Here is a 27853-nt window from a genome sequence, read left to right on the forward strand (position 1 = left end):
ATCAAAACGGAAAGACGGGCTGAGAAGAAAGATTGAAGAGGAAAAGGAAAAGCAAAAGAAGAAAGGAGAAAGGCCATCAAGGAGAATGTTCTTAGAGTGTCTTCTACGAGATTAAGATCCTGCTGAGACCGCCTGAGGTGTTGGCGAAAACGAGGGATGTACCTTCAAAGTGATAACTGTGTTCCGTCTCTTTCGCTCCGATTTAGATTGGATGGAGTTTCCTCTTCCTCCTCTTCGCCCTTAGACACGATCTACACCCTGGCACTACTATAACTCCGGAGCATACTGTACTAAATACTAAATACTAGACTACTCCACTCCACTCGTTTATTATTATATACCAAGCTGGTTGTATATACTAAATAATAGTCCTGACGTATAAATCATATGATATATACGTCGGCCGGATGAGACCAAGTAAGCAACACAGTCAACCGGAGCAATAGAAACACTCTGTTTAAACATTAATTATAACTATAAGACAATTTACCTCTAAGACCTCTATATTATATATGAAGTAGTAAATGTTCGTGTGTATACATCTTCGCCCAAGCTAATTTGTTTTCAAATTAACTTTGACACGCGGATAAATTGTTTACTATCGGTCATCAATTTACCTTTACACCCCATTTGTTTTCGATAGCTAATTATTTTCCGTTGGTTAATTTTCAAAATTGTAAACTTTATTTTCAAATAAATTATCCCACAAATTTCACCACTTATTAAAATAACGATACTACCATTCTCATACGTCATATCCCACAAAATTTGACAAATTGTTTTTTTTTTTTTTTTTTTTAAATAAAATCATAACAATATTATGCAAACTATATTTAAAATTTAAAGGTCAAATAATTTAATAACTATTTTTAAATAAATATTTTCATCCGTTGAATCCCATTTAATCAATGTTAAATATTAACCATTTTTACCGTCTGCTTTTTTTTGTTTTTGAATGAAAAATCTTTTTTTATTCTTTGAATAAAACGACAAATTTATAAAATTAAAAAGTAAACCTGTAAAAGTTTCTTATCAAAGTTTAAATAAATTTTGTTGAATAAAACGATAATTCAGGTGGTAAAATCAAGCGGTTCTATATCCGGAGAAACCTGTCAAATTAGTAACATCCAATCTCTCGAGTAATCGCAATCGCAATATTGCCTGAGCGCTCTGATAGCTCTGACTAGTGCTCCAACTTCAAATATAAAACTTTTTATTTTATAAGTAAAATAATTTAATTATTAATTAGTAAATTTACGCTGGCAATCAAGGTGATTTTCCTCGAAACCAGACACAGTTTTCAAAAACAAAGCGCCGATAAATATTTAACAAAAATCAATTAACGTATATTCAATTAACCGGAATATATGACGCAAGATATAAAGTCTATAAAATAAGTAAAAGTTAATTAAACATTAATTGCAGGGATAAAGTAACTTGCCATAGTTATGTACAGTACTAGTCTCTCGAGGTCTCATTAATTGTAATTCAACGACAATTTGGTGGCTCTTCACATCTCTCAGGCTGCATTACCGAGTACCCAGACCAGGGGGAGTACCAGCTTTAACTGTAAAGAGAAATTAGCGGCATCTAAAACCCAAAGTGGCCTCGACGATGACCAATCTAGATTTTACCAGCCCTAATTTTCCCCATGCACGCGTTCGGGATGAATCTCTGGACTCTAATTCTTCGCGTTTATCTCGGGCTCGATCTTTATCTTCATTTAAATGCTCCCGTTGTTATTCATAACAATGTTATCCTTTAATTTTACTCGAGGATAAATTTAACCCTTAGTCCTTGATTAAAATGTAAAAATTTTTTAAGTAAAATAAAATTTGGAATTTAAATATTAATTATCGAGGAATTAATCGGGGTAGTCAGGTGAACTAACCCTGGAAATCTTAAACAAGAGATAATACAAAGTGGAATCTGATGTACAAGTCCAAAGCAGTTGGTTAACTGTTCGCACACACTTGAACAACTTGTGCAGACGTGTACGATGTTCTACTCGAAGTTCAAACACTAGACTGTTGGATGGACTAGTTGTCTATAGCGTTTGTATCCCAGGGTCTAGAGACTGGTCGAGCGTAGCTCACAGGCTGGTCTTTTAGTCTAGTCGAGAAGTGAGTTTTCTGGGAAAAATCAACCCTAAGCTCTTAAAAATATGGCGATTGGTGCATTGGATTCAGAATTTAATTCTGAAAGAGGTATATTTTAATTTATCTACCATGAAAAATTTCATTTGTTATAATCAAAAAACAAAGTGGGAAAAAAATCTCTTATAATAGTTTAAAAAATATGTCTACAATTTTTTTTCTCTTAGGAGCTCTTTTTATGTAAATAATAAACAAGATTTCGTTGGAAAAGTTTTTTCATTTGTTTATAATGATTTTTCAAAGTTGTCAAAAATTTAATTATCCAGCTAATATTATAAAAAAAATTTTTTTTCGGAGTCTTGCTACCTAAAGATGCTTACCCCTACGTAAAGATGATTACCCTTAAATCGTGGTAGCTGTCAAAATTTCTCAATAATTATCATTTATAATAAATCAATTAGTCTTTTTTATTAAATGTAAAATGATTAAATAATAAAATACAAGAAAGTATAAATTATTTACAAGCCATAAAAGATAACAAAGAAGAGGACAAAATAATTAATAAACATTAAATATGAATTTCCATTAAAATATAATTTATTAAAATTAGCTTGAAAATGTTTACAACGCTTTGTTAGTGAAATATTTAAAAGTTTGGGCTTTTACAATTAGTTTGTCATTTTATGAAACAAAATAATAACACTGTTTTTGATTGGCTATTTTAAAACAAACACATAAATGTAATTAAACATTGACACTGCGAAATTCGATATAAAAAATCAGCAATAATACGAATTTAAGTAATTAATAAAATTTTTTTCCGAAGCAATTTTACTTTTGTATTTGTACGGGATAAATATTTCTTGAAACTAGTTTGATTAAAATAACAAAAAATTAGTAAGCATCTCAAGAATTTTTAATAAATTTATTAGATGAATTTTATCTCAGACGCGTTTAGATATTTTTTTATTATTATTACCTCGGGTTTTATTTTTTTTTTGCATATCCCCGATAAATAATGTCCTCTATCACACTGGGATTTTATGAGCCATGGAAAATAAGGCACTTGGTATTCGGGGCGTCTACATTTTATACATACATACATATATATATAAATGATATTAGTCATGAATGTAACCCAAAACCGGGGGTGGTATATTTACCCCACTAAATATACTTATCCGCTGGACACACTTATTTCCTTATTTATATAATGGCATTATCATAATCCGAGGACGTCTTTCGCCTCAATGCTCCACATTTTTATACAGACATTAACTTTATCGCGGATATTTATTTTATTAATCCACTTAATGGCCATGACTGTGAAAAATATAAATTAATTACTTTATTCTGAAACAATTTATCTAATTAATAAAATTTTTGCCGATGTGTTGATTTAATTATTGGCTGTTAATTCTGAAACCGCTTGGTGACGGCTCGGACAGACCACGAGAGCTTTTATCTCAACGGATTCCCAAATCGAGTATTTAATTGGACCTTTCCGAATTAAATTATTATATGCTGAAAAATTTCGGCCAAATAGCCAAGCGCATCCCAAGCGGTTTACAAACAAACTTTTTTACATTTAATGTTCTATCTGCTGTCAGTGAATTTTTTATTTTATTCCATTAATTTTTTTTTTTTTGTTAATTTACTTTATTAACTGTTTTGGAAATTGAAATCAATGTTTTATTTTTAAATTCAGATCGAAGTTAATTGAGTATTTTCAATCAACGTATCAAGGGTAATTATCGCTTTGCCAAATAAATTACTGACAACCAAACATCAATTGCAGGTCGTTTGGTAATTATCCTTCATACTTTACACCACTTGAATAAATTATTAAAGAAAAATTAATTAATTTTTTATTATAAATATTTAAATTTTGTTTTTTATAATAAAATAAACTCGAGAGATAAAAATTTTAGATATTAGATGATTTAGAAGTTATAAAAGTATCGAAAAAAGGAGAATAATCAGCTTTACGAAACGATATCGCATCGATCTTAACAGGTATAGAGGAGGGCAGTATGGCAAAAGAGGTCGTGCTCTATCACCGCAAAAGTATGCTTCTATCCAATTCTTATTTCATCTTATTTATGTCTTCCCCAATCACTTGACCGTTTTCCACTTGACCCTTTTTAAACGATATATATATCTGAAGGAGGCATACAAATACAAAAACCAATGAAAATATAGTCGAGCTTAGCTCCCAGAATGTAAAATACTGTTTTTCTTTGTATCAGCCTAAATTTCTTCCCAACCTTTTATCACAAATATATTTTTATTTTTATTTATTTCCTCAATTCGTTATTCCCTATTTTAGAGATTGCGGCTTCGCTGAGTTTACATTCATTTTTATTAGAATATATAGCTGAATACGCCCACATATTCATATTCTTATGTGGAATTATATCTGTATATTCTGTCGTCTATACTGTCAAAAAGATTCACATGACAAATGTCGAGTGAAACGTGATACTCCACTTGACCACAATAGCACTTCAATAAGCTGGATGCTTTTTTCCCAAGCTTACACTCTGCCTCCTGAAAAGCTTTCTCACATTTCAAATATCGTATCACATACTCTTGATACAAAGCATACTTCGTACAACAAATTTCTCCATTTATATATATATATATATATATATATATATTTTTTTTATTTCGTATATGTATGTATGAATAAGCTCCCAATTTTTTTGCTTCGCACTTTTTTATATTGTTGAGATCAAATACTGAGTGGTACTTCTCGTACTTTTTTTACAATCAAATAATTTTATAGGTAGCCAATTGTAATTGTTATTTAAAGGGTGGAATTCCTTTTATTTTTAATATAATTTTATTTAAAACTTTGAACAGTACAAAAATTATTTTTTTTTTATAGGAGAAAATTTTTTTGCACAAGATATTATTTTTTCTTGAAATTTTTAACAATTTTATTTATTAGCTGAAGAAATAAAAATTATTCTGACAGTAAATTTCTTGTTGAATTTTAGATAGACAATTTTCATCCAAATTTTTTTTTTCCAAATCTAAAAAATTTTTTTTAAACAAGAAAATTACTGTGAGAAAATTTTTTATTGCTTCAGCTGATAAATAAAATTGTTTAAAATTTCCAAAAATTTAATTTCTGGTCACAAAAATGGGCACATTTTTCAAAATAAATTTTTTCTCACAGAGATTAAAAAAAAATAAAATGTTAGAAGTAAAAGTTGTGTCAAATTGTTGGATATGAGTCAGCTGAGTCGGTTTGACAAAGTTTCATTAAATTTGTAGTATACTAAACTGATGGCGTAATATCGAAACTTGAATTTGTGAGGTAAGAAGAACAAACGTGGTCGTTGAATGTGGTGTTTCTGACGATGAAAGTTTGTTTGTGCCTCATGGCGACATTGCTGGTAACCTAACGATTCACTATATATACTCTATAATACGTGGAACATATATGTATATCACAAGAACACACAGATGAATAACTTGAGGTAATGGTTGGCTCCTGGGAGAACACGAGGTAAAGGCAAATGTCGACGCGACTTCCGACCTAGCTCCCACTTTCCACCTGCCGCCTCGGCGTAATTGCTCAAAAGTTACAAACTATTCTTCGATGATCTGCTACAATGTTAATTAATTAATTACAAACAACATCTCCTTCTTACAATAATTAATAAATTCCTTAATTATCGTAATCATATTGTGATTAATGGAATTGCGATTGATAAATTTTATTTTTAAATGAAATCAAGAGTGGGATATAAAAATATTGGTTTGGGAAATTTCAATAAAATATAAAAAGGCAAACCGAGTTGTGGGGAAGTATATAGTTATAGGGTACTACAACTATTGATGTATCAACATCAGAGTAATAAATTGCAGAGCTGAAATAAAAGTTTAGTGTAGAAATAAAATGAAATTCAGCAAAAGGAACAAAAAAAAAACATCGTTTTATACATATATGAAAAGATAAAAAATGAGTAAGAAGAAAAGAACAGCATGGCATGATTTTTCGCACCGGCTCGGTGATTTGCACGCTCATACATGTTTCGTACAATGAAAAATATACTGCGTCGTTAGCTGTTGGCTGAAATTAATACGATTTTCTCGCGTGATTCTATTTACTTTTTTTTTTTCTTACTGTTTATTATACCTTTAACGATTTTACCAGCAGCACGATTATTTTACTCTTTTATGTTTTTAGCAATATAATGACAGCGTCGCATACAATAACATTTGCATGTGCGCCAGATTGCTTAGACGAAATTCTGAAAATTTTATTGTTAAAAATTTATTTCTTAAACAAATCTTTATAATTTAATATTAATATATTCTTAACAATAAATTTTTCTATCAAATTTTAACATTATTATTTTATGTTTGTTCTACTTGAATTTACAATATTATTTAGGATTTTATTGTTTGTCTTTATGGCAAAATCGAAAATAACTCAAGATACATAAAACAGTAGGTTATACTACTGAAAATATATACACAGTGTAAGGCAAATTAATCTCGTATTGTTAGCAATTCCGTTGATAATGGTGCAAGTAATGTATATATATGACCATACAATCCCGTACTGCGCAGTACACTGAAGTACCTTACAATGAAGCAAAGGGTTTTATGTACAACGAAACGTCAAACACTCAGGATAACTGCAGAAGTAAATTCTGAAGCGTCAAATCGGTTTATTACCTTCGTAGAAAAAATTAAAGATAAAACGACTATTACATAAGATATTTTTGTTAATATTTACGGTAATTAACAACTAATTTTCACCTTTATTATCAGTAAATAATTTATTTAAAAATTCTTTCGCTAAAAATTGTGGAATTTTTGTAACTTTTTAGATGGAAAATTTTTTGCATGACTTAGAAATGATAAATTTTATTACTTTAGCTACTCGTTAAAACAGAAACATAAAAATTACATGATTTTTAGTATTCATTAAATGGCAGTTAGAAAAAAAATTTTTTTTTAATTTTTTAAGGTAGTAATATTTTTTTAATATTTTCGGTATCTTCATAAAAAAAAAAAAAAAAAAAAGCGTGAGAAATTTAGTAAGGGCTTAAATTTAAATGATATTTAATAATTAAAAGTCTCTAAAATCTGTTTAACACTGGTAAAAAAAAAACTTTTGATTCAACCGAAAAATTCTTTAATTAAGAAAATTCAATGCCTTACAAATCCCATCTCAAAAATTCTGATCGTTTTGATACGAAAAATAAAAATATATATGAGATGCATAAAAATGTATTTTTATAAAAAAATGTCAAACTAAATGTTCTTTCATGAGTCACATTAAATATTTTTTAAAGGCAATAACTTGATCATCTCAATTTTCCCGTTTTCACTCTTCTTGTTCGTCGCCGGAAAAGTTTGCATAATAACCGTAATAAGAGAGAGGAAATCGGTAGAGGGAAAAAGAGCGAGAGTGGGAAGGCTACTAGAAATGTCTGGAGTCTGGAGGTCTCAAAGATCGTTATAATGAGAAACGTTACTGACATCTTAACGACACAGGAGTGTCAGTATAGAGATAAAAGTAATGATCAAACGAAATTAGTTCTTCCCATCAACATCATCATCATCATGAGTCATGGGCAAATCCCTAACGGGTTATCGTCATAAGTTTTCTGTGAATCTTTCATAGGGATTACTACTCCTCGCAAATAGTAACGCATTTATTTTCACCTTTTATCTTACATTCGCTTTACTCTATTTGCGCAAAGTATATATACACGCAGACTCATCAGCTGAGTATTCATATAACGAGATAACGAAATATTTGAATACAGTACATCGCAAAAAAACTTACTAATTAGGTTTTTAAGTAAACCACCGCTGCGATTGGATGAAAAAGAAATTCTATAGAAAATAAAAATATTTTTTTAACAATCGATCGAATTTAATTAAAATATATTTTTTGTTTATAATGGAGTCATTGCTTGAAGTTTTATTTGTATTCAATTGTTTGGTAATTTAATTAACTTTTAGATTTATATTTTCACATACTGACTAAAAAAAGTTTTTTTTTTATTAAATTTGGTGATTTTTTATTTTTTTTTTTTTTTAGCTGAAGAAATAAAAATTTGTCTTGTTGAAAAAAAGTTTTCTAGTTTCGGGAAAAAACAATTTTGGCAAAAATTCCGATATCAATTCGCTGTCTTGCGTATAATTCAATTCACTGTCAGGATTTTATCCGTCTAATTAAATTCTTAATTGTAATATTACTTTTTATAAATTTACACTGAGAAAAAATTTTTTTTGAAAAAAAATGAACTTTTTTCTGACAAAAAATTAATTTGTTGGAAATTCTTAATAATTTTGTCTTTGCTGAAAAAATAAAAATTTTTAATATTTAAAATTTTTAAGAGCAAACTGAAAAAATTTCAATTTTAAATCCATAAATGTCGTATCTGATAAATATGAATAATAAATTTATTTTTATAGTGAAACATTTATAAAGAAAAAAAAATAAAGCATTATATAATTTAACAAAGTAACATTAATAGAGTAACTTTAGAAATATCAACCCCAGAACTGTCGATATAATATATATAAAATGGTAGGTAGTAAGTTATACGCTCGACTACATAACGTATCGAAAGCGGCGATATGAATACTTCATATTTACATTTTTATGGTTTATATTCATCCAAAGTAAATACATCTACATTTTCCACATATCATCGCATTTTGCCGTTTTTTTAAAGCATCAAAGGCATCATTTACATTTTCGATAACATTTCTATATCCATTCAAACAATAAAAATAAATAACTTTATAAGTTTTTAAGTAAAACTTTTTAAAGAAAGTCAAAACTTTTCTGAAGTATAAAATTTTAATTCGCTGAATTGTCAAAAGCTTGAAATTAATTATCACTTCTAGTCGGTAATTTTGTTACAACTTAAAATTTATTTTATTAAATTTATTTACTATTTATCACAAAAGTAGGATAAAAAGTTTCATTGGACAGTTAACATTGAACATTAACAAAGTAAGTCTCAGTAGACTTTTAACAAAGCTCGCTTTATTATTTTTCTTTCCTCGTAAAAATTAAGTCCTACAACGGAGCTCAAAAAATGATGATAACTTTCAGTACAGCTACTCTATTCTATTCAACCAGCTTATTTAACTAATTTTAATAATAAAAATAAAGATAAAAGAAATAATAGCAACAGTAATATTAATAATAATAAGGAATCTTTACAATAAACTTAAAAAAAAAAAAAAAAACAAAAGCTCGAGTCTATTATACATTTTTCTTTTGTATAAAAGTTCTAATGTCCCAGAGGAATCGAAAGAAAGCCATAACTCCTTTTATCACGAGGGAACAAATTATTCCGAAGGATTATTCTGAATATAAGAAGAACCACTGGTGGACCACCCGATAATTCACCGTCAAAACAGTATAACTGAGAATGAAAGTTATTTTTCAGATCCTTTCTACACTCTTAAATATTGTATGTATATAAATGTACAAATGCCATCCACCGAACCGACGATAAATTCTTTTCATAACTTCGTAAATCTTGCGGCCAAATTTTTTACATTCTCTATTATTTTTTTTCGACCATTATTACCTCTTTAGATTTATTTATTCAATATAAATTCCAGTTTTATAACCTTTTTTTTTATCAGCCAATTTTTATAAAGTCACAAAGAAAAATTGTGGATGGAATTGCCCTCAGGACAGCTCGGGCTTTTTTAAATTTTTACCAACTCCATGACAAAAAATCGAGTTTACTAAAATTATTAAGCTTGAAATGAATTTTTTTTTTTTTCAATCTCCGTTGCTTGAAAATTGAGAATATTTTTTATTTTTTCGTAAATCAAGTATTTTACTTTAATAAATAAATTAATCAATATGAAAATCATATAATTGAATTGAAGAGATGAAAACTTTAAATCTGGATTTAAATTTTTCACTCTCGTCCTAGTTTCTTGTATTTTATTCCACATATGTCGCCAAAAACGGTAATACTTTTCCTGTGGAAATAATTTTTTCCAATTCATCGATGATATTACCATACAACCTCGAATATGTGAAGAATAAATTTAAAGAGATACTGTGGACCGCTACTTGAAATACACAAGTAATAACCTAGTCGACGGCTAGCTCATTTAGAACGTCTGTTTCAATCAGACTGATTGAATGAGCAATCTGCGACTGACATTTTTTTTGTAGCATCCTTAGCCGCCAAAGTAAAATTCGATTTTACTGGTGATATATCACACCACTGTTAATTAAGCGAGACCTGATAATTAATAATTAATAAAAAAATAAAACACGAATCATGCGATACACTGAGAGAAGAAATTAAAAAAAAAAAAAAAAGGAACTTTTTGTAATAAAAAATTAATTGGTTGTAAATTTTTAATAATTTTATTTTTTAAAATAAAATTTAAAAAATTTTTTAATAAATAAAATAAATTTTTATTTTTTATTTAATTTTATTTCAAAGTTATTTCACGTTGAAAAAAAATTTTCGAGATTTAGAAAAAAAAAAAAAAACAATTTTTAATGAAAATTAAAAAATTTTTTTAACCCTGGAAAACTTTTTTTTAAGAAGAAATTTTGATTTCTTCATCTAAGAAATAAAATTGTTAAAAATTTCCAAAAAATTATTTTCTTGTCAAAAAAAAGCCGATATTTTTCAAAAAAAAAATTTCTCATTGTATAAATAAATGCAAAACACGTATTCCACATAATCATGTGTGATTGATGTGTGCTCCAGTGCAAGACCAAAGTGCTTATAACTTATGCATGTCAACGAATCATATAACTACTTGAATGGCCACATCATACACTCCGAGAACATCATACACATCCATGCGAGTGTATGGTTAACTTTCGCATAAGTTAAATCCACAATAGATCTCTGCAGACCGCGCTCAGTACATTATTGTTTATACATAATATACGTATTGGAGCACAAAGCTTTTGCGTATAAATTTAAACGTTATTGACATTAATAACCATAGAGCCGTAAATTTACCTCTGGAAACCCGTCACAGCACAAAGATCCAAAAAATTATACTTTAAAATTGTGTTCTTAAAAACGCCTGCAGTGTATTAGAATCTATTTTAAGTTTAATGCATAGTTTCTCTGTTTTTTGATGTTTTAACTCCAGCCCAACTTCAGCAGAAAAGATTGTCCCTTTTAATCTTTGCCCTCGAGCAACTTGCCCTCATTACTGCATCCAAGGCTCCACACTAAATTAATATCAAGGTACTTTTTTCTGAAAATAAAGATCATTTTAATGAGATTTTTCATTGATAGTCTAAGTATCAGTATTCAATTATTACTTGCTGGAAGGTATTAGCTTTCATTTTTTCTTTTTTCCTTCAAACTTCATTATCTACAAGGTACTCGCGGGTAATAAGGCATAGCTAAAGGAGATTTAAAAAAAAAGTAAAAAATATTGCATTTAATATTGCATCGAGACCTTTCATTTGAGTACCCACATCAATTTTTTATAAATTTATATATATATTATATATATGTATATATGAAAAATTAATGTGGGTACTCAAATGAAAGCTCTTGATGAGTGTAACATCAGGATGAGCTTATATCTTTAAAAACGTCAATATTTAAGAAATTTTCGTTATTTATAGTTCACAACTCACGGCAGCCACAAGGTTGCTAGTTTTTATTTAATATTCAGTATCGATATTAAAAAAAAAAAAAAAGTAATTTCTTCATGTAACGTAATAGTAAAGCAACCTTTAGTTTCATCAAGCTACAAATAAAAAATATATTTTAATAAAGAAGAAATACAAGCGGTTAATTTTTCAAAAGCTGTGACTAAAAAAATTTTAGGTCAGGTCCTTTGCTGTAATCTACATTGTAAACAATGGAGAATTTTTTGTTGTATTTTAATCCACAAAAAAAGGACTTCCGTTACCTCAAAATGTGTATACAGTTTCAGATTAAAGCATGTGTACCCAATCTCAGCGAGAATATTCTTCAGTAATTTGTCGGGTGTGCTAAACCACAATTGTGGGATCCTTTCTGTAACAAAGCTAGCTAGAATGAAGTTAGTTAATTAATACTGTCAGTTAGTTTAAAGCAAAAATACGTGATGACTAATGAGACAATTAATTCAAAGATGGTGCTTATGGTGATTAATAATTGTTGGGTTTCGGATAGACGTGGGCTGTTTTCGAAGTAAAGCTGAATGCTAAATCTCTTAGGTGATAAATGATGGTAGTGCGTTGATGACGTCGACAGGGCTTGTTGGAAACACATAACACACTGGAACACGATTGAGTGATAGATATATATATCGATAAATTTACGTGCATTATTCATCATGTTATCTCGATAACCAACCACCAGGACAAGTTTTTTGATTGGAGAAATCACTGTGGTAAATGTATATTTGCATTTTGTGTCAATCACTGTCTTTATTTATTATCTCTTTTTTTATTCCACTATGGAAAAAAAGTTTCTTTTGAAAAAAATGAAATTTTTTTGTGGCAAGAATTTGTTGGAAATTTTTTAAAAATTTTATTTCTTCGCTGAAAAAATAAAAAATTTTTTCACAGTAACTTTTTGTTGAAAAAAAATTTTTTAGGTTTGGGAAAAAACAATTTTGGGTTTAAATTCTCGAGTTGTCTATTCAAAATTGTTTTTATAATTATCTACAAGTTTTTATGGCGCGTTTATGATAAAAAATGTAAAAATTTGTTAAAATTGTGATAATCAAATTTTTTTTATTTTTAAATTTTTCATTTTTTATATACTTTTCAAAAAAAAATATTTTAATAAAATCAAATAGAAATTTCGTTCAAAAAATTGAAAATTAAAATTGCTGCTGTGAGAAAAATTTTTATTTCTTCACCTAGAAAATAAAATTATTAAAAATTTCCAACAAATTAATTTCTTGTCACAAAAATGTTAATTTTTCTCAAAATAAATTTTTTTTCTCAGTGCAAGAGGACGTAAAAATCTTAAACAACTTTTATTCTGGACATATTAATGTTGTGAGTGATACACAAACTTAATATTTACTCAGGAATTTAACTGACGGATGAGCAATATTCCACGCAGGCAAGACACCGGAATATGGAGAGTAAACTTGAGCATTTAGAGTAGAATGACGACTAAATTCTGGAATATATATGTATCCATGCATTCACACACCCAGACAATGGCATCTCCAAAATTTCACCAGTTTAGTGTTTCCAGGACATAGTTGACACGAATTGCACGGGCTGGATTTGCTGCTGCAGATCTTCGGAGTATCTCCACATTCTCTAGGTTCCTTCTGATAGATGTGTTTGTGTATGTGATGCGATAAGACATTGAATACTTACTTTAAATGTCTCTTGTGAGTACTCGTATACATTAACCACCGTATATATTTAAATACATCTCAGCTACTACAAAGTCAACTCCAAGTCTAGATTCTGGTGTCATTTACGGTTCACAATTTATTTCATTTAATCAGACATTATTTTATGAGGGTACTAATGATGTATTTATTCTCATGGAAATTGGCGGAGCAATTCCTGTTAAATTTAATAACAATAATAATAATAGAATGTTGTGCGTCTAATAACTGGCGCCAAGATTTTTGCCGCAAATTCAAAATATTAGTTGTTTAAAATTTAATTTTATAAAAAAAAAATGTTCCTTATATTCTTTCCTTAAGATCGATAATTTCTCCATAATTTCAAAAACAAAATTCATAATTATTAAAAAATTTGAATCTTTCATTATAAATCTTAATTTTGGAATTACAGTAGTAATATTAAAAATTTGAACCATTTATTTTAAAATTGCGGCAAAAATTTTGGCTGTACTAACAAAAAAAAAAAAAAAGCCCAAAAGGATGCTAATAACTTTTTACAATGACAATCACAAAGCTCCAGGATAATTGAAAAGAAAAAACAATTAGATCCAAAATAGTCTTCTGCAAGTAGTCTTATTTTTTAAAAGAGCTAGGAAATAATCAATACAACCTGTCAGAAGAAAAGTCCTGCGGAAATGAGTCGAGCACAGAAAGTAAGTATAAATAAAAGTAAGATAAGTGTGGACAGTGGATTGAGAAAACAATAGTTCTTTTGTTTATTGGCATGTTATTTTTTGTAGGGAATACTTGTTGAAAACAACAGCCGGCATTGACGTTGACATGCCACGGGTTTACTCGATCGTCTGGACGTCTTTGTTGTACTAGTCTACTCCACTCATTCGGTTCAACTTCTGCTCGGCTGTACCTTATTGCTGACGTCGCTTTGATCCACCTTCTACCTTCTACTTCAATTTACTTTTCTACCCCTGCTCTTGTTTTTGCTATTACTAAACATCCTTAGTATCAGTAACGAATCCAGCTGATCTAAAACCCCTTCTATTTTCTAACAACTAACGAACACGCTTTACTAGAACATCCGCTTTAGTTACATCAAATTACCTTTCTTTATTCTTCCACACTGAGAGAAGAAATTTCTTTTGAAAAAATAATTTTTTTTGTAACAAAAAATAATTTGTTGGAAATTTTTAATAATTTTATTTCTTGGCTGAATAATTAAATTATCAATAATAAATATTTTGACAGAAGCGCGCTCAATTTTCTAGTCATTTAAAATTTCAAAAAATTTATTTTCTTATCAAAAGAATACGCATATGTTTCAAAAGAAATTTTTTCTCTCAGAATACCTTACATTTTATGTTTAGATTGTCTATTTTCGGAATTTCTTTTTTTATCATCCCCCTCGCCTGTATCTAGTTTCTTTTCTCGATTTCGCCGGTATAGGTACAGCCTATTTATACTTTTTTGTATTTTTTTTTCTCCCGAGGTTTTCTTCCTTTTTATATCATCCATTTTTATCTCTTTTACCTTTCGATCAATTTTTTTATTCTTGTTTTTATTCTCACTCACCAGTCGTGGGCTCCAGAGCTCTCCTTGCCCGTCCATCGCACTCACAACTAACAAAAGTTTCCCCGTTCACAATCGAAAGTCGATATCAGACAAAATCCACCCTCTAAATATATATACACGTATACATTAATATGTATTCTTTTTATTATTTTTATCTTTCAGTTGTTCATTTGTTTTTCAATTTAACGAAACAATCCGATTTATTTATTTTACTTTTTAGTTTACTAAGTTGAGCTGGTGATTAAACATTTATTTTCATACCAACTCAATTTAAAAATTATCAACCAACAATAAACATATTTGTATTTAATTAATAAGCCTCTCAGCGAGGTACATTTTAATCTCCACAACTTTTATCATCATATATATTTAGTTAATTCATAACTTTATTAAATGAATTAATTAAATATTTTAATAACCAAGAGTTTGTTTTATTTCAAATGTATTCTACATAATGTACAAAAGTTATTTTAAATTCACAATATATTAGTCTATATTTTATAAAATATTAAATTCGGAGCGTTGAACAGATTGAATTTTTTTAGACGCGGAATTTTATTAACTCCTCCAACGCCGTAATTTAATAACAGACTATTTCAAGCTATCAACGCAGAAATATCTTTAAAATATTATTATTATTTTTACTATTTTTAGCCATTTCACTTGTCCACATTTTGTAGTAATTTTTTTAATTGACGTATTAATATATAATCTATAGGATAATACGAACCATTTTAATCTAATTATTAAATGCAGTGTAAAAATATTTAATATTTAAATATTTAAAAAAATTCAATAACTATAATTTTCAATGAACTAATAAATTTAAAATAATAAATTACTTTACAATTACCCGTAAATCAATAATAAAGTACCTGAAAAAAAAAAAAAAAATCAAATAATAAAAAAAATTTTTTAAGTAAATTAATTTATATTAAAACAAAATTGCATTGGTTGTAAGTATATATAACTGTTTAAACGATTTAATTGGCTTTATCTAGCTATCGAACAACAATAAATCGTTTAATAAAGAATCAATTAAAAACTTTTGTTCACGTTTTTTCCTGTAAGTTATTTTTTAACAGAACAGAAGAATATTTTTTTTTAATTAAACCAAGCTGGCCCGTTAATTAGCCAAAGCACCGATTAATTAGTTGAAATTGTCGTGGGTGCAATAGATAAATTGCGGGACGTTAATACATCTTTTATTTCTTTTTGTTCTTTAAAACTCTTGTTATATCTAAATCCACGTCTCGATAATTCTTGCTGTATCTCCAAGAAGGATTTATTTTTAGTTTCTGGTATACAAAATAAAATAAAAATAAATCCCAGGTAACAGGACGTGGCGAAAGAAAAGTACAGAGTATGATTGCCCCATTTTTCTTTTATTTGGTTGTAGAATGTCGATACCAAGAATCCCAAAATCCCGTCTGAGATGGTGATACCAGCAGCAGCAACTCCTTTGGCATTAGTGGGGAACACTTCACCGATAAGGGCGTTCGGCAAAGTACCAAGACCTATTTGGTAGACTATTTGAAACAAAACAATTACAATTAATGGCAAAACTTTAATAAATTCAACTGGATAATTTAAATGCTTGAGATACAAATAAGTAGCAAGAATTGTTAGCGTTGCAGCGCAGGAAAAACTTGACCACATTAACAATTTTCTTCTTCCAGCACGTTCAACGCTCATGGTAGCAAGTGTTCCAGAAACCAGACCAACTGCAAAGACAATAATGGTCGCAATATTGACGTCGATTCCGACTTTGGCTTCGTCAAACAATTGTGTCAAGAACTGCATGGTCGTGAAATTTCCACTCAATTGTTGGACGACTATCAACATCAGGACCATAAAAAAAGCCTTACGATTGTTCGAAGACAACAAGTGACGTACTTTTATCTTCCAATTTTCCGACTGGGCTTTTTCTTCATTTATATTGTTAATTATTATTTGGAGCTCGCGCTGGGCTGTCTCAAAATCGACGTTCTTGAAGAAGGCGATTGCTTGAGTTGCAGCTGCGTGTCGGTTCTTCATCGCCAGGTAGTAGGGGCTCTCCGGGAACCAGATGAAAGTTACCACGAATATTATCGGTATGGAGAGCAGAACTATCCCCAACGTGGTGTATGACACGTAGGGTCCGATGCAGCATGTCAGCAGTGACCCGGTGAAGACATTAACGGCTATCAGCGTTCCCAGAGCGCCACGTATGTTGGTGTCGGCGACTTCCGACACGTACATGGGATTCGCAGTGTAAGACATGCCCACACTTATGCCCTGGATAATGCGCGCCACGTAGAGCGTATTGGTATTGACGGCGAATATTATGGCAAACCAACCACCGATGAAAAACATGCTTGAGCAGAGCAGACAAACTTTCCGGCCAAAATAATCGGCTAACAGGGCTCCCAGAAATGAACCGCACATTGACGCTATTACGGTTAATGACACAATCCATGAACTCTCGGTGCTGTTTATTGTCATTGGCACGTTGTCCCCCTTTTCCAGGCGCAGTAACATTGTCGTCGTCCATCCGTAGACTGTTCCAACAGCGACCATTGACAGCGTCGCTGAAATTATAAAAAAAAAAAAAAAAAATCTTTATCAGTTACAAAAAATAAGTTCGGAGCATTTTTTTTTAATGATTATGTATGGAGAATTTTTTTACTTTTTTTTTAAACAAATCAGGTACAGAAAATTATTTTTAAAAAATTGCATTTATAATTTTTTAATGCTTCTAAAGATCAAATTTTTTTAGGTATAATTTTAGAAAAATACTCTAAAAAATATATTCTGTATAGAAGATATAAATAAACCAACAAAGGGACATTCTTCATACATTCTATTCAAACTTAACATATATTTCATTAGATATATTAAAAATAAGTACTCTTTCTTCTCGTATACAGTATTTAATATTTTTTTATATTAAGCACGACATAGATAACTACTTAGAGTCTAGTCTATATATATTACAAATAATAGTGAAAAATTTTTCTCAATAATTTTATTTGTTTAATTTATGTGAAGTGAATTTTAAATAAATAATAGGTAAGTCGCAGTGGCATTTAAAAATTTTTTTTGATCAAAATTCTAATGCCGGCAAAAGTATTGTGTATGCCTGGACAGTAATTAGTAATTACTCCTACTCTTTTTCTCAAGGTATTTGTAAGGTAACTCGCTTTGCAATTTTAGTCAGTGCGCAAGAACTATCCACACTAATCACGTCGTCACTATTACAAAGTATTTAGTGAAAATTTATAACCTCTAACTCTAGTTATATTAATTGTAAATGAAAAGATTTACAATTTATAATATTGGTGAGTGATCTTTTGTTTTACTTAAATTTAAAATTGGTATATACTAAAACCTGTATTACATATTTTATTTAGAGCTCATCTGTCAAATTTATATTTATTTATAAAAAAAATGCCAGTCTTCGACGAAAAAGTAGCTCGGGAGAAATACAACTCTCACATCGTCAGCGGGGATTTTAAGATGTTAAAATGGCACTTTATCAACCGCAAAAGGTACTCCAAAATAGTAACACGTGTTTGGTACGAAGAATTCATGGTTGCCGACGAGACAAGAAAGCTTCTGTACGTCCAATTTGCTCAGGACATCATTCAAGCGGCGAAGAAATCCGATGCCGCTGAAATGGCCGACGAATTTACTATTTATTTATTCAAAGCTTTCGACTTTTTGGAAAAAAATAATGAGCTTGTCAGCGATATGAAGAGAATATACAACAACTGTCAGTCCCAGGGCTTGTACTGCCCCCAAATTATGGCTATGAGCTTGGCCTCTGTAAGCTTATCTTAAATTGTTTAATTTTTTTTTTATAAATGTTCATTGATTCTTGTAAATATTTACGAATTTTTTAAATTAATAACTTAAGGGTGGTGAAATGTGTCAAAACTTATGTCTTTTTATAACTTCTGATATCTAAAACAAGATGGCGGATAACGTAAAACTTATTTAACTCCAAAAATATTGTAAATAATTTTTAACTAATTGTTCGATTAATTTTTATAAAATAATTAATTATTATTAATATAATTTTCAATGGAAAAAACTAAAATTTAAAAAATTAATTATTATTGTTTAAAAATACCCATTAAACATAAAATAAAGACACTAAACTTAACTGACATTAATTTTTTTATAATTTTATAACAAATAAATTATTATGAAAAAAATTTGACACGTGAAATTAAAAAAATAGTTATTAGTGGAAATTTTTTTAAGTATTATTTTATTACAATTGATTTTTTATAAATATTAAAAAAATTGATTGCTGCCAGTTAGCTTCAGTACAATAAATACCTGAAATAGCTGCGAAACATTGTTTCCATTGTGACCATCCAGCTTTTTCTTCCGAAGAAACCTTGGCCTCCGTTTTCTCAAGCTAAATAAAAAAAAATCAATATTTACAAAAATAATAAAATTTGAAAATTGATGAAAAGTAAACAAAACTGGGATTGGCGGGTGTCACGCCGACGCAGATCTTAAACAAAAATACCCACGCGCTCGACATAACCTATAATTTTCCCCGAAAGCATATTCAAGGAGTACTATCGCGTCAGCAAAAGAGAGTTTTTGCAATTGATCTACGGAGAAGTTGTTACATAATAATAATAGCCTTACCAATTTTCCATTGGTGTCACTCATAGTAACGGAAAAAATCGATCGAGATCAAGCGCGCGTGCCCTGTCCGATATTTAAAATTACTGATGTACAGTACATTTATTATAATACACTTAATATACACTGTTAAAGTATTATGTTCATACACCCACGTATGATGAATACATGTAAATACAACAGCAAGTAACCCAGGAAAATTAAATACAATTTTTTATCACACTTTCGATAGTTGCTCGTCTACGTGAATCTTACACAGTCACGCTTGCGCATCTACGCTCTTACTCTTGTTCTTGTTCATATATAATTAAAAGAAAATACAGACATAATATCTATAGATGGATATATCTGTAAGTATTATTTATAATCTATATACTTAATTTTATCTTACTAACTTGTGGAATTTTTTTTTTTTCCAGATTAAACACCAGTCTGATATTGAGTTTTATTGTGAATGTTAAATGATAAAAAATAAATTAAAATTAATTTAATAAATATTTCATAATTTTAAGAATTCTTTCAACAAATAAATTATATCAGAAAAAATTGACTTTTAGAAATTTAGAAAAATTAAAAATGCAATTTTTTTTTAAATAATTTTTTGGAACAAAACTTTTTGTTAAATAAAATAAAATAATTGTCAAGTGACAACTAACTTTAATGTCATCATAAAAACAATTATTAAAAAAATGTCTAGACCGACTTAACCATATTTAACAAAACAATTAATTAAAAATAATTACTGCAAAAATTATACTTTAGAAATTTAATTTCTGATCAATTAAATCGGTAATAACACAGTTTATCGCAGCAACTGATATAATACGTAGTGAGCATTATTACAGATAGAGCTCATTGAAGAGAAACTCGATAATACGGTATTACTTGAATGGTTATCCATAAAGGAAGATATAGACATAAATAATCAATAAAATTGTAATCATTAACGGCGGTAATATCAACGCATAACTTGGAAGTTTGACTATTCAATATAACACATTTGAGCTTTTATTTTCATCCGTTATACATCAGATTTCCCACGTTTTATATTATTATAACGATAAAGTTTATTATTATGACACAATTAGCGTTGCACTTACTCCGGCAATGATTCACGCGGTGCTTATCTTTTATATTTATTGGTAGAACAAACTTGTGCTAACTATCAGCAAACAAAAACTGTAATTTGTTCGTTGAAATCGTGATAGCTGTTATATTTTATTTTAAAATAACGATAAATTAATTCTTAAAAAAGAACGAAATACTTTTCAACAGTAGTAAAAAATTTGATAAAAAAAAATTACTGAAGAAATTACTCATTAACGAAATTTTGAATGTATATCGTGAAATTAATAGCAAAGACATAAATTAATAGTAAAATAATTTTCTATTAAAATACCTCATTAAAATTATTCAACGCAATGCTTGTCATGATGAATAAATTAACAAACACATGGATGGCGGTATGCCAAAATATGGATATATATCAAAGGATGACGAGAATATCATGAGAACAGTGTTATAGACAAAGCCCGCGCAGACAATATCTCCCAAATCACATATTAAAATACATAATACCTCGTTTATTGATAATTAAAATCTAAAACAACGAGAAACACTATACTGGAACTCGATCACGTTAATGAAAGTCTGAAATAAAATAAATCCCGCATCGGCATTGACTTTGATATTTATATTTGTATTTGTATTTGTCTTGATAATAATAATAAGACACTTGTGGCGTTTAATTTATTAATTTACGTAATAAAAACTGTTAACTATAGTTTACTCCGAGAAAAAAATGTCATTCAGAGTTTTTAAGAGGATAGAAGAAAAGCTGGAAAATAGAAGAGTTGGATAAATAAAAGTAACAGCAAGATTAAACGAAGCATAAAAAAAGATGCGATTGACGAATAAACGTGAGAGAAATCTTGAAGCGAGACTGACAAGATGACAAATTGTCTTTGTTGTTATTTCAGACGCTGATAAATAAGTTAGTGTAATTGCTAAAGTAACAACAGCTTATTTTTTTTTATTTTTTATTCGATTTGTTCTCGCTTCTCACTTTTTACTTCTTCATTTCTTCTGTAAATAAATTATCGCCGATTTGTTATTTTTTAGTCTTAATTTTTTATTTATTTATTTTTTAATAATATTAATTTTTTTTTTTTTTTTTTTTTTTTTAAAGGTCGACAGTTTAAATGGGACTGAAAATCCAACGTAATAGACTGTTTTATTTCATCATCATTGATGTAGAAAAATTTTTATAAATGTTTTATATTGCGAAATTTATTTTATTCATTTATGCAATATGTGTAAGTTAATGCGATTATTCATAAATTCATTTTCATGATTATTATATTTCTCTATGACAATTTTCTCACTCAATTTGTTTTATTATTTAATTACTGAAAATTTTGATATTTATATAAAAATTAATGTAAAAATATTTTTTGACAGAAATAACGAAATTTGTTTTTTAAATAATATAATTAAATTAAAAAAATTATTACAAAAAAAATTTTACTTTTACAAAATTTTTAAAATTCTACGTGCAATTTTTTAAAAATATTTTTTTATTTATAATTTAATTGTAAAAAATAAAAAATTGGTTTACGTCGGAAAATTTTGGTATCATTAAATTATAATGAAATAAAATTTTGAATAAAAAAGAAATTGCCGCTAAAAGTTGTAGGTGTCGCTACTATCCAGTCGACAAATTGTAACCTAGCATTTTGACAACCTATCAAATAACAACTAAACAACACTGAGTTATTATTCATTTTGTTACTAAAATAATAAACTATGATATAAAGATATTTTTAATTATGTACATTAATAAAACTGTTTGTGAATAAAGCTACTAAAAAGAAAAATGAAATAAGAATGTTAATTTATGCATGGTGTTTGTTATAATTACTGAAATTGAAAAGTAAGTAAAAAATTGATTATCTAAACTAAGCCGGTTATAAAAAAATCATTGTCCTATTTTTGGTATTTTTTAGATTGGTTAAGTTGTAATTGTTTAAAAGAAATAGTAAAGCAAAATGTTTCAAAAGCCAATAAAAACATACGGGAGAAAACCTAAATCAGTAACCTCAAGTGGTTCCGATTTAATAACATTTCATAGACAACATATAATTTCACCTGTAAGTCCAGATTCGAGTATTGATTTTGATAAATATTTGGATAAATCAGCAAATAAGTCCAGTGATTACGACCCTTTTGAAACTACCTTTGACAGAGTTGTCAAAACTGCTAAGTAAGTATTTTTTTATTCATGTTAACAATTAATGATAGTGAAATTGATGAAAATTAAGTTAGAGCCGATTTCTAAAAATTTTTAGAATTTTTTTTTATTGAAAAAATTATTTTAAAAAAATTTCACTTGACCACTTTAATTTTTATTTTACTATAATTTATTTGTTACAAAAATTATTAAGTATCTACTAAATTAATTTTTATTTCAAGATTACCGCCAAGAGTTTCAAGAAGGAAATTAAAAGTCCGATTTGTCGAGAGTACGACAGATTCAGGTGAAGAATCTTACGAAATGATTCCATCTGTAGAAGATAGTCAAAAAAGTGACCCTAAATCTAGATCCAGTTGTGTTGACAAAGATCTTGAAGAAGATAAAAGTGATGAAAACAAATCATTACCGGACAACTCTGATTTGAATTCAAAGCTGATGGATGAAGAGGCTATTGAGCAATCACAAAGTTGTCAAACCCCGGATTCAAGCTCTTCTGATGAATATTTAAATAAGTCACCGACTGTCGAGTCACGGGATCAGAGTCGACTTGAGCCGGTACACGATAATCTTGAGAGTACTAAGTAAGTAAATAAATTAAATCTTTTTTTTTTTTATGTTTCTGTATTTTGAATTTATTTAATAAATTAATTTAAAGATCACAGCCATCATCACCGCAGAATGATTTAGTACCGCAGTTTGTTGACACCACGACGGATTCGAATGAAGAGTCAATTGAGTTCGTAAAAATAGAAGATCAAAAATCACACATAACACACCGAAAATTTAGATCGAATTCAGTTGATAGTATGACGGATAAAATTATTGAAAGCATGCCGGTGAAAACACGCGTGAGAAAGAGGAAGATAAAAAAAATCGGAAATGACAGCAGTGACAGTGATGCTAGCATTAAATTTTCGCCGGTTAGAAAAACGAGACGAGGAAATAACAAAATTAATGACAGAATTTCTAGAGCTAAAGCTGGACCTTTAGGACAAAAAAATGGAATTAAAAATTGTTCTGTTATGCTGACGCGGTTGGAGTTGAAAGAAAACAGACTTAACAATAATCAAGAGTTTAAATCTGTTAAAAACAATAATGTTCATCGGAGTAGTTGTGTAGAAGATGAGGTGAAATCTAGAGAATGTATTGTACGGTTATCTCAATTAAATAATAATAATAATAATAATAATATTAATATTAATAATAAGTCGACGATGCAGATGGATAGTACTTTAACGCAAACTTTTTTGAGCAGCACACCTTGCGAGCGACGAGTCGGCTTCAAAAAATTGAAGCCCGGAATTTCGCCGATATACACCCCCAACAAAGCTAGTAAAAATTTAACAGTACCTCCCACGATACTGCTTGATGTTTCTACTGAGTTATTTGGAGATGAAGAAAGCAATAAGCTTGTTAGTAAGAAGTTGGGGTCTGCTGTGGAAGAGGCGAGCGTTACATCTGCAGATTTGTTTTCTAGTTCTGATGAGCTGCCGAATCAATCAAAAGATTCAAGTGTGGTAGATAATACTAACACTAAAGATTCTCAGATTAAAATAGATGATGAATCGTGTCAAACTTTGGTTGGTGGTAGTTTATCAGAACAGAATTCGGCTCAGTCTGTTACTGAAGGTTTCAAATCCAGTGAAACTAATAGCCTGACTGATAATTCGCAGTCTTACGAAATGGACCAAAGGAGCTCGATTGATGATATGGTTCTCGATGAAATTGATGAGGGAAATTTTTTTTCTCAATTCAAATCATTTAAAACTAATCAAGATAATTTTATTGAAGATACTAATAAAAATTCAGAAACATTAGAACTGATTGATGAATGTGTTGAAAATTCCTTATCGGTTAAAATAAATCAAACTTGTTCATCAGCGAATACATCAACTGAAAATGATTCAATTTGTGTTGACGAAAGTAAATCGATTATTGAAAATTCAGTGGTAGAAAATAGTAAGGATAATGATTTAATTGACTCTTCAGAAACAGACGACGACTATCACTTAGTTATTTCTAATACCTCGTCTAACAAAGAAGATAATTCCTCGGAACAATCGAGCCAAGAAGAAGAGAGTAATAAAAAAGAACAAACTGAATCCGATAGTATTAGTGAAAACAAAAATCCCGTCGTTGTAAAACTACCAGAGCCGTTCGTACTTCTGGAACGTTTGAACAATATCGGACATATTACCACTAGACGAAGAGATTATCAGAGTTGGGCGCGTAATTTGGATGCTATTACAGAAAAATCCAGCGTGGATTTGTCGAATATCACCGAAGAGGTGTCTGAATCTCCTGATTTAAGTCAAAATGTGTCCCGAAGGATCACCAGAAGCACCAAAACACAATTGCCAATACGAAGAAGCACTCGCATTAAAAGTGATTCTAATGAACCTGACGAAAGACCTAAAAAAAGCAGGGTCGGATTTTTAGAACCGCTGATTGATAGATTAGATGAAGATGATGCCAAGGTTTTGTACTTGAAGCCTGGAAAATCATGGGCAAGATCACTGTCTATTTTAAATAATATTCGCAAAGAAGAGGATCTCGATTTAATTTCTACCGGTAACAAAGGAAAGAAATGGAGGCAAAGTGTGCGTAATGTCTTGAGTATGCAGAGACAAAGTAAGTTTATTATTTTATTATTTATAAATTTAATTTAAAATTTATTTATCACTTGAAGTTTGCTTTATATATTGTTTACAAAAGCAATGCGCGTTTATTTTTTTAAAGCATTTTTAACATATGTTTATATTTTATAATATTTATATTTTTACTTGGATTTTTAAAAAATATATCAATAATTAAAATTTATTTTCTATATCAATGGGTTTGTATAAAATAAATTGAGTGTAAAATATAACTCACGTTCATTTTGTGTAAATTAACTTGCAGGTGTTGCTTTTGCTTGCTTAAAAAATCAGGAAAATGAGAAGAGTGAAAGCGAAACATTTCACAGAGACAGACTGATATTATCAAAGCGCAGCAGCAATGTTCCAAAGGTATTGTTTGTAAACAACTATGATGTGGAATCAGGTGCCGGTCGTTTTGCCAGACGTATGTCAATACGCGTTGTACTTAATAGTAGTAAATACAGTATAGTTGATGATAAAATAATTGAGGACTCGTCTTTCCTCAAAGCTTATGGCATTTCAACTGATAGAAATGATGAAATAAAAAAAAAATCGCTTGGTAAGTTTAACAATTTTATTTTTTATTATTATTATAAGTTATTGATTAATTATACTTACCACGTAATTTTTTTTTAGCGCCAAAAGAGTCTTTAGTCTATCAATTACGATGTTCGAGTACACCAACACTGGAAAACTTACCAGAACCAGTTTCTGCTAGAAATGTTGTACTCCAACGGTGTGACCAGACAGACAGTTCACCTTTTGAGTCATGTTATCCTGATTCGTATGTTTAAATACTTTTTTTTATCTTAATTAATTAATTACTTCATTAAGCCTTTCGTTATTTAATTTTAGTTTAATTACCGGATCTTTATCATTTTATCTTTTAGATATTTAAAACACTGTCGTAAAATAGGAGAAGGGGTCTACGGTGAAGTATTTCTTTACGACAATAAAAGAGATAAGTCTGTTATTAAAATAATACCTATAGAAGGCAACGAATTAGTGAACGGCGAGCCACAAAAAAAATACGAAGAAATTTTATCTGAAATAATAATCGCCAAGTAAGTTTAAATTTTTATACTTTTTTTTTTTTTTTTATTTTTATTAAATTTATATTTATTGAAAAAAATTTTTATTTTTTATTTTAATAAAATTTATATATTTATTTATAAATTTTTTTTTTATTTTTTATTCGTAGAGAATTACACGATTTGAGATTTAACAAAACATACCAAACAAATAGCTTCGTTGAAGTTAAAAATATCAGGTGTATAAAAGGTAAATATCCAGATAAATTACTACAACTGTGGGACGCATATGATGAGAAAAAAAATTCCGAAAATGATTCACCGAGAATGTTTACTGACGATCAGCTTTATATTGCTTTGGAACTCGGTAACGGCGGACAAGATATGGAAGCATTTGTTTTCAATAACTCTGCAGAGGCTTACATAACATTTGTGCAGGTAATTACTAATTTATCTATTTTTTTATATAATAATAACAGTATAAAGATAATTATTATAATTTATAGGCTGCGCTGGCGCTTGCTGTTGCTGAAAAGTCGCTGGACTTCGAGCACCGCGACATGCATTGGGGTAATATTTTGATCTCACGTACGAATGAGAAGCAAATGTTTTGTAAACTTGACAGTGAAGAGATAAGTCTACAATGTAATGGTATAAAAGTAAGTTATTTTTATCGATGATGTATTTATAAACTTGTTAATTATTTTATTTATATACATTAATATTTTTTTTTTAATTACTTAAGACGACGATTATCGATTTTACGTTATCGAGAATGTCGTATCAAGGATGCTGTATGTTCAATGACTTAGCTCTCGACCCAGCTTTGTTTACTGCTGTTGGGGAATATCAATTTGATATTTACAGACTTATGAAAGAAAAAACCAAGTATGTATTCAGATTAATATAAATTTTGTTTAAATTTATTTTTTATTAATTGATAAATTATTTTTATTCTTCAGAAATAACTGGCAGTCATTTGAACCATACACGAATATCCTCTGGTTGCATTATACCCTTGATAAAATGGTTACCGCAGTACGGTACAAAAATGTCACGTCTAAAACTCACAAACAGTCAATTGAAAAACTCGAGGAGCTAAAAAATACGATACTCGAGTACGAAAGTGCCTTTGATTTTATATCTAATTGCGATAAATTAATTGGTCTCAATCGTTCGAGTTGTTAATTTATCACTATACAAATGTAATATAAAATTAGCTCGATATCAAGAAACTTAAAAAAAAACAATTGAGCCAACGAACAAATATTAAATTTTTAAAAATTATGTGTAATTTTA

The 27853-nt window shown here is 29.0% G+C and overlaps 2 protein-coding genes and 1 long non-coding RNA gene across 6 annotated transcripts; 2 read left to right on the forward strand and 1 right to left on the reverse strand.

The window, feature by feature from the left end:
- Positions 1-15394: 15394 nt before the first annotated feature.
- LOC141535365 (facilitated trehalose transporter Tret1) lies at positions 15395-25818 on the reverse strand. 4 transcript variants are annotated; one of them, XM_074255258.1, is made up of 3 exons: positions 25759-25818; positions 19314-19395; positions 15395-17557 (listed from the first exon to the last, which is right to left on the reverse strand). In XM_074255258.1, exons 1-3 carry the CDS (start codon positions 25762-25764, stop codon positions 16134-16136), a joined length of 1512 nt encoding a protein of 503 aa, XP_074111359.1. In that variant the 5' UTR covers positions 25765-25818; the 3' UTR covers positions 15395-16133. The 4 variants fall into 4 exon arrangements, with proteins under 4 accessions (XP_074111359.1, XP_074111361.1, XP_074111362.1 ...); XM_074255260.1 differs by lacking the exon at positions 25759-25818 and adding an exon at positions 21031-21614; XM_074255261.1 differs by lacking the exon at positions 25759-25818 and adding an exon at positions 19635-19879.
- Positions 18036-19138, forward strand: LOC141535367 (uncharacterized). Its single transcript, XR_012480580.1, has 2 exons — positions 18036-18307; positions 18380-19138. It is a non-coding gene; the product is annotated as an uncharacterized LOC141535367 (long non-coding RNA).
- On the forward strand, positions 22160-27804 carry Haspin (haspin). The gene is made up of 11 exons (XM_074255256.1): positions 22160-22563; positions 22637-22893; positions 23103-23465; positions 23540-25515; positions 25786-26082; positions 26160-26307; positions 26414-26587; positions 26725-26992; positions 27061-27213; positions 27300-27442; positions 27517-27804. The coding sequence occupies exons 2-11, from the start codon at positions 22679-22681 to the stop codon at positions 27740-27742; spliced, it is 3963 nt and encodes a 1320-aa protein (XP_074111357.1). The 5' UTR covers positions 22160-22563; positions 22637-22678; the 3' UTR covers positions 27743-27804.
- The last annotated feature ends 49 nt before the right edge of the window (positions 27805-27853 follow it).

This window comes from Cotesia typhae, unplaced genomic scaffold (assembly GCF_013202065.1).
Source record: "Cotesia typhae breed Kobodo isofemale line unplaced genomic scaffold, CoteBio_Ctyphae scaffold_13, whole genome shotgun sequence".
Lineage (NCBI taxonomy): Eukaryota > Metazoa > Arthropoda > Insecta > Hymenoptera > Braconidae > Cotesia > Cotesia typhae.

Excerpts from the sequence above, each read along its gene's own strand:
- LOC141535365 (XM_074255259.1), bottom strand. The coding sequence starts at position 19,549 with ATGCTTTCGGGGAAAATTATAGGTTATGTCGAGCGC. Across the intron at positions 19,396-19,513 it reads TTATAGGTTATGTCGAGCGC|CTTGAGAAAACGGAGGCCAA; the intron begins GTGGGTATTTTT and ends TTTTTTATTTAG. Across the intron at positions 17,558-19,313 it reads ATGTTTCGCAGCTATTTCAG|CGACGCTGTCAATGGTCGCT; the intron begins GTATTTATTGTA and ends TTATAATTTCAG.
- Haspin (XM_074255256.1), top strand. The coding sequence starts at position 22,679 with ATGTTTCAAAAGCCAATAAAAACATACGGGAGAAAACCTAAATCAGTA. Across the intron at positions 22,894-23,102 it reads AGAGTTGTCAAAACTGCTAA|ATTACCGCCAAGAGTTTCAA; the intron begins GTAAGTATTTTT and ends TTTTATTTCAAG. Across the intron at positions 27,214-27,299 it reads TACAATGTAATGGTATAAAA|ACGACGATTATCGATTTTAC; the intron begins GTAAGTTATTTT and ends TAATTACTTAAG.